This window comes from Magnolia sinica, chromosome 3, assembly GCF_029962835.1.
Source record: "Magnolia sinica isolate HGM2019 chromosome 3, MsV1, whole genome shotgun sequence".
Lineage (NCBI taxonomy): Eukaryota > Viridiplantae > Streptophyta > Magnoliopsida > Magnoliales > Magnoliaceae > Magnolia > Magnolia sinica.
The window spans coordinates 123,163,288-123,170,516 of NC_080575.1; the positions used below are offsets into that span (position 1 = coordinate 123,163,288).

The window sequence follows — 7,229 nt, forward strand, 5'->3', positions numbered from 1 at the left end:
CTTTGGACATGTTAATTTTAGGCTGATACCCTACAATAAGCTGGAAAGGAAAAATGGACGGGTGGTTTCGATAAGACATACATCACGTGTGGGCTCCACAGAGTTTACTTAGTAAGCAATTGTCATTCATCCCGATGTTATCTGTGGTGTGGTCCACTTTAAGTTTTGGATCGACCCTGTTTTGGGCTCACGTCTTAACATGAGTGGCCCAAAACCCAGGTGACAATGGATTAGAAAGGTTTACGTTGCATGAGCTCCAGATAATTCACACCTCTTTAATGATGTGGGGAATAGGGGTGCACATGATTGTGTTTGGTACAGTTCTGGAGTGAAATTGGAACCGAACCATTCCCAACTGTTTCAGGAAATAATACAAAACTGAAACTAGACCGTTTGCACCTTAGAATCGAATTGGAACCGGACGGTAAAATACCAGTTTAGCTCCCGTTTGGTTCCACGGTTACGGACTTTTTATAATCCGGTCCAAGTACATGTTTTGTTTTTATAATCCAGTCCAATTGTATGCTTATTTTTTTTTTTAATTTATTTATTTATATAATCCATATCAATTGCATGGTTCTTGAGAGATAGATAAGAGGCCAATACAGAAAGATTGTTCTTTTCTGTCTCTCTTTTTTTTAATGTTAATTTAAATTCTTTTTTTTTTAAAAATAATTTAAATATTTATGGACCAAGGGGTCCAGTTCTAAATTATACAGAACCCCAAATGGAGAATTGAACCGAACTAACCAGTTCTTTAAATTTTGTAATCAATATCAGAGCCAGTGCACTTTAGATCTGGACCAAACTATGCGGTCTGGTCAGTTGTGGTCTGGTTTACTGGTTCCGTGTGCACCTGTGGTGGGTAAGGGTTTGTGCGTTGAATCAAGAGAAACGCTACTTGCACTCCCACGTGCACGGACCTTACATGTGGACATGAGTCACACGTGTGGGATATCGAGTTGGCCAACACTGTCGATGGCATGTATAAAAATCCAGGCCAAAACGATGATCATTGGGTGGGCCACTCATGTACAAGATGTATGAACAATTAAAAGAAATTGTCAACGGCTTAAAATTTTGTGCGCAAGCGTGGCCCACCTAATGATCTTATTGGCCTAATGTTAAATGCATGAAATCTTCACAGATAGAATCACCGAGCTGATCCAATCTTTACACACGTGTGACTCATCCCCATGCAATTGGAAAACAAGCGAGTGACATGACATGGGCCGCGCTTCAGCTGTGGATCAGGCCCACTAGTCAGGTCCTAGAGATCTATATCCACGGCCCATGATGGGCTATGCTGGGTAGGGCTGTTCACGAGCCAAGCTAGCTCGAAAAGCTTGCTCGACTCGGCTCGAGTCAGCTTGGATTGACTCGGCTTGAATGGCCGATTCCAGCCAAGCCAAGCTAATTATTTGAAGCTCGAGTTGAGTTCAAGCCAAGCTCGACCAAGGGGCATTTCAACTCGACTCGACTTGAACTCCACTCGACTCGAAGCTCGAACTAGGCCCGATTAATAAATATTATATATATATATATATAAGTTTTAAGTTTAAAAATAAAAAATAAAAAATAAAAAACAAACCCTAGAGTCTCTACTCGACCGCACGAACCCCCTTCCCTTTTCCTTTTTTCTCTTTCTCTGCCCACTGTCAGCCGCACGCCCGCGCCGAACACCACCACCAGTTTTCATTTCAGCTCCACAATAGTATGATTTCAATCTCTTGAGATCTACTTCTTAGGCGAGAAACTCAAGAAATTCGAGATAGGTTCTTTTCAAATTTGTTAGAGTTTCAAGGAAATCCAATAATCTGATTGGCTAGAGCTCTTTGCTTGGATTTCTAATCTGTGTTCTGCTCTGTTTCTTTTCTAATACTTGGATTTTTGCTGGTGGAAGAAGAACAAGAACAGATCGGTTCTTACAGGTTTTCTCATCCGATTTGAAGCTTTGTTTAGTTTTTTCATCGGGTTTTGCTTTGATTCTCTTAAGATTTTAGAATTTTTCATCAATGGAGGAGGATCAAGAACAAAATCCATTACTCTCTCACCCAACAAGCTCGAGCTCGATTCGAGGTAAACTCGACTCGACTCGAACCACTAGCTCGACTCGACAGCTTTGGTAAACAAGCCAAGCTTCAATGTTGAGCTTGAGGCCAAGCTCGAGCTCAAGCTCAAACTCGAGTACATCATGGACAAGCCAAGCCAAGCTTGGCCCACCTCGACTCGACTCGGCTCGATGCCGACCTCTAATGCTGGGGCTCAAGTTTAACAAATTTCTGTTAAGGACCGAGCCTTGGTCCATGGCCATTGAAAGCTTCATGGGCTGCAAAAGGCATGGACCTAAGTTCAACCCCAAAATCTTGTCGTGGCCCACCTTGCCCAAGCCCATCACAGCCTAACACGTGGTAGTTTGCCTGGGCTAGCTCCCTAATCAAGTTAGTCATCTCATTGATTGGGTCGTATTTATGAAAGGATAAGCTTTAAAGGAATATCATGTGGTCTATACTCAATGTTCAAGTGGTCCACATTCAACGTTCAAGTGTAGTGCCTGAAAATCGATGCTCAAAGAGATAGATTCTCTTAATTATTCTTAAAAACTTAAATTTTGACATAGATAGATTCCCCTGATTATTCTTAAAAACTTAAAATTTGACGTAACAATCACATATTAAGGAAGAGTACTTATAGGCTATGGATTTCAGGATTTCAACATGCTATTGGCAAAATGGAGAGAATTCTTAGAGATACTAAAGTGACTCTTCAAGGCATCCACATCCATTCATAGCAGCTAAGTGCCAACTGTGCCTAATAAAGTGCCCAAACAACCCATGCTGCGCACGCGGACAATTCGTCCGAAGCAAAAATTCCTGCTCTTACCGACGGTTTATATACACTATTTAAGGAACGCTTAAATAATTTATATATTTATTTACTTATTAAAATTAACTTCTAATTTTGAATTTTATTTTATTTATTTTTAACAAAAACACCTCATTAGATTATGACCACTTAGTAAATTACAGGACGAATATATAATTATTTGATCATGATGTGGTTATTCTCTTTATGATGGGACTGATGATAAGTAGGAAGGAAAGATCTCTACTAATGAGCACTGCGGCAAGTTGACGTGTCACTGCCCTACTCCACATGATAGTGTAAGTGTGTAATGGAAATAATCTTGTGATGATGGAGTTGTTGGACACTTGTAATATTAGATCAATTCAAGTTTCTAAGCTGTCAGATCCATATTCATAGCTAGATTAGATTGACCTGTCAATGTACCAGCATTGGTAGATTTACCTGAAGATGTGTAATGAATTTGAGGTCTTGATAATTTATGCTTTGTCTCACTTTATGAAGTTACATTAATAATGGCTGGCATGTGGGTGGGATGGTTCTACTTGAAGGAATGGCTGAGATTTCGCTCACCAGAAGATGGCCTACTCTGATACCATACAATGTTCTCTATGTTAGTGATTGAATGGTTTCTCTCGCAACTTGAAAATGAGAGGGGATGAGTATTGTATTTATAGATGCAATTAGCTTATATTTATTAAAGATAATTACAACTTGGGATCTAAGCTAGCCTTGTTAGATGTGGATGATCATGTGAAGATGTGGGCTGATCTTGTGATGGTATGGACCGGTTTGCAATCTTTTCTCTATGAAACAAATCATCAGCGTCAAAAAAAACCCAACTACCTAAATCATTGGGTGGGCCAAAATGTACAAAGTAAATTGAGAGTTTTATTTTTCATTCCATGCGTATGATATGGCCCACCCGTGATCTCAAATGGCCAAAATTCTAGTCAAGAAGATCTAAATGCCATAGCCCACCTGATGGAAGGAGCAGATCCAGTACACGTTAATACAACAGTCAGAGAACAGGCTGCAAAGTACATAGATTTTGTACAAGGATCCCACAGTTGCTTAATATAACAGATGCATGGCTTTGTAGATATTCAGTAGTGCTAAAAATCATGCAGGTCCATTGATCAGGTGGGTCACAATAATTTTATGAAACAGACTAACGGTTATAAAAGCTATGCCAACAATTTCTAGCCTGTCCATCTGTTTCAGTCCCAGTCATTGTGGTCTGATTGGGAGACTTTACACTTTGAGTGGGCAATGGTCTGGCTAGTATGTGTTTTGGGCTGTGGCCAATCAACCGTTGGATCCTTTTGATGGACCGGATCAAGTTACGCAGAGCACTTGCTCGTTATGAGCAAACTGCTATCATTCTCCCACGTGCCCACGTGCAATTTTTAGTAGTCCCTTAAACATGGAATCTGAGGTGCAAGAAACGGAGACGGAAACAAGCAACTCCTAACAGAAAAAAACTGAAAATCTACAGGCGAAATCATCGTGTCCAGGATCCGTCTCTTTTATTCAAGAGAAAAAATTTTGATACTCCGGCAGAGTGTGATGGATGATACACAGGCACTTATAAGTTGTTAAGAAATTGCGTATGTGGGATATAAATAATTCAAACTCAACTGTCCAAATTGCTAGCTCCAGTTTAGATGTATCGTGAAACAAAAGTTAAGATTATTTGATTAGCTGACTATTGGATTGGTGGAATTCTATTAAACGGTAAAAAACCAAAATACCCAACGGTCCTGTTTCAACAAACAAGTATCCACGCATCAGTGGTTAGTATTGTTCACTCGATCTGATTTTTCTTATATGATTTTTCGACGGTTATTTCCACAATCGAGTCCGCTTAATTTGAGTTAATGTATGCTTTGTAACAACATCCGAGTGCCTGTGTATCAAGACTCACACATAGGCAGAGTATCAACTAACTCCCCATTATTCAAACTTATTTCAAAACGCAAATTTCTCTCCAACACATAAACGAGGCCCATTGTCTATATATAACGAAAGGCCCACCTCCTCACATTGTAACCTTACCATGGCTAGACCAATCCTAAGACATGCATGCTTTGCTCTTGTGCTGATGTGGACCTTTTGGATACCATTAGTCCCATGTAGGGTCCAGGAGAACGACGGCTTGATCGATCGGTACAACAAATGGATGGACCGGTATGGACGCATTTACAAGAATAGTAGCGAGAAGGAGCTACGCTTCAAGATATACAGTCAGAACGTTGAATTCATCGACTTCATCAACTCCAAGAACTACTCATACAAGCTCGTCGATAACAAGTTTGCCGACTTGACAAACGAGGAGTTTAGGGCCACGTATTTGGGTTTTTTGAAGCCTGTAGACCATGTGGGGAATGGACGGTTTATGTATGAGAATGTGACGGATGTGCCTAGTAGCATTGATTGGAGGAAGAAAGGAGCCGTCACTGAAATCAAGGACCAAGGTCTATGTGGTATGCTGCTTTTTTTCGCCCTTCTATGCCCTGTTTGCACACTAAATCACTTAGTTGATTAAGCGATATGGCTCGAGCTAGGAGCCTGATTTTAGCTTAACTTACTCTAATTTCACATGTTTTCTGGCATGATTTTCTATGCATTTCACATGTTTAGCTTGCTGGCTCCTCTACGGTCCAGATTTTTTTGGGCCATGACCTTATATGACCGGATGGAAACTGTTGATTGCCTCCACTTGACCGTTAGCGTGAGGATGCTGCAGTGATGAGTAAGCGTTTCGAATTCTAAAGTTCCCACACATACCTCGGAACCGGTCATTGTTGAACTGCTTCATATTGGCTGAAATGATAGTATGCAGAACTCTGTACCAGCATATGATATTTTTTCAAACGAAGTCGGTAATTTTCTATTCAGTGATCTTGGCCAATGGCTCGGCCTCAGCCCACTTGATGAAGTAGTCCACCGTGACGACTACAAACTTCGTTTGACTTTTCCCGGTTGGCAGGGCCAATGATATCTATCCCCCACTGGACGAAGGGCCATGGTCCTCCTAAGCAAACATGTGCATTAGATTGCTTGCAATAAGCGTTTCTCTTGCTTATACTAGTCAGATGTATATAGAGAGAAAGGAAGTGGTCCAAAAGAAATGGGAGAGAGGAGGAGAAGCAGTTGTAAAAAGGTCAGGGTTTGTTCTTATGCCTCTTGAGGATACGCTATTTCTACATAATAGACAGTAGTTGAATTTGAGTTCATGTTTCAATAATTCAAACCATTCATAGGGATGGGCTTCCTTGTACATGGTGCTTGCTGAGAGTGGTACACACATCATCTCTTACCATTTAAAGATGGTCTTGTAAAGTCTCAAAATTCAAATTTTCAGAAGTTCATTTTGAAATGCATTTCAGTATTTTCATCTGCTTGGTGCACAAGACCTTTTCCCTAATTTTTAAAATTCTCTACTAAGCTTGCTTTCCATTTTAACAAACAGGGTCTTGTTGGGCCTTCTCGGCGGTTGCTGCCACAGAGGGCATCACCCAGATCAAGAGCGGAAAATTAGTGTCCTTATCAGAGCAAGAGCTAGTGGACTGCGACGTCAATGGTGAGGACGAAGGCTGCAATGGTGGATTCATGAATAACGCTTTCCAATTCATCAAGAATAACGGTGGCCTCACTGCCGAAGAGAACTACCCTTACACGGGGATGGATGGCTCCTGTGACACTAAGAAGCTACAGAGCCATGTTGCAAAGATATGCGGCTATGAGAACGTGCCAGCCAACAGTGAGAGTAGTCTGTTGGCCGCGGCAGCCAAGCAGCCAGTTTCCGTCGCGATTGATGCAGGTGACTTGGACTTCCAGTTCTACTTAGAAGGTATCTATGATGGCTCATGTGGGACCCAGCTCAACCATGGAGTGACAGTGGTTGGCTATGGAGAAGGAGAGGGAGAAAAATACTGGCTAGTGAAGAACTCATGGGGCGTCATTTGGGGTGAGGATGGATATATCAGGATGAAACGTGGTGTGTCTGACAAACAAGGTTTGTGTGGTATTGCTATGCAAGCGTCGTACCCTATCAAGAATAGTAAGTGATACAAAGATTAGATGTTTGCTTATTGAATTTTATGACATATGAAAGTATTGAAACATATATGATGTTGATTTTTATCTATGATTAATATGATATGCATTATAGATAGTTTTGAATACAAGAATCGTCAGTTGGTGTGGAATGAATTCTCAGTAAATCTTCATACCCTCATTCTGAATTGTAGTGATCTTACACACAGCCATTTAGAGTCAGTAGTGGAAATTTTGGAGGTCCACTTTCGATCTGTGTACATGTGCCCATTAGCATCTAACCGGTTTAACATGATTGCCTT

General features: G+C 40.9%; 1 protein-coding gene across 1 annotated transcript; it reads left to right on the plus strand.

The window, feature by feature from the left end:
- The first annotated feature begins 4,773 nt into the window (after positions 1 to 4,773).
- LOC131241093 (ervatamin-B-like) lies at positions 4,774 to 6,973 on the plus strand. Its single transcript, XM_058239734.1, has 2 exons — positions 4,774 to 5,351; positions 6,341 to 6,973. The coding sequence occupies exons 1-2, from the start codon at positions 4,925 to 4,927 to the stop codon at positions 6,937 to 6,939; spliced, it is 1,026 nt and encodes a 341-aa protein (XP_058095717.1). The 5' UTR covers positions 4,774 to 4,924; the 3' UTR covers positions 6,940 to 6,973.
- The last annotated feature ends 256 nt before the right edge of the window (positions 6,974 to 7,229 follow it).

What these genes read in the sequence shown, in the direction of transcription:
- LOC131241093 (XM_058239734.1), top strand. Translation starts at nt 4,925, where the DNA reads ATGGCTAGACCAATCCTAAGACATGCATGCTTTGCTCTTGTGCTGATG. An exon ending in CAAGGACCAAGGTCTATGTG is followed by an intron (nt 5,352 to 6,340) that starts GTATGCTGCTTT and finishes TTTAACAAACAG; the next exon opens with GGTCTTGTTGGGCCTTCTCG.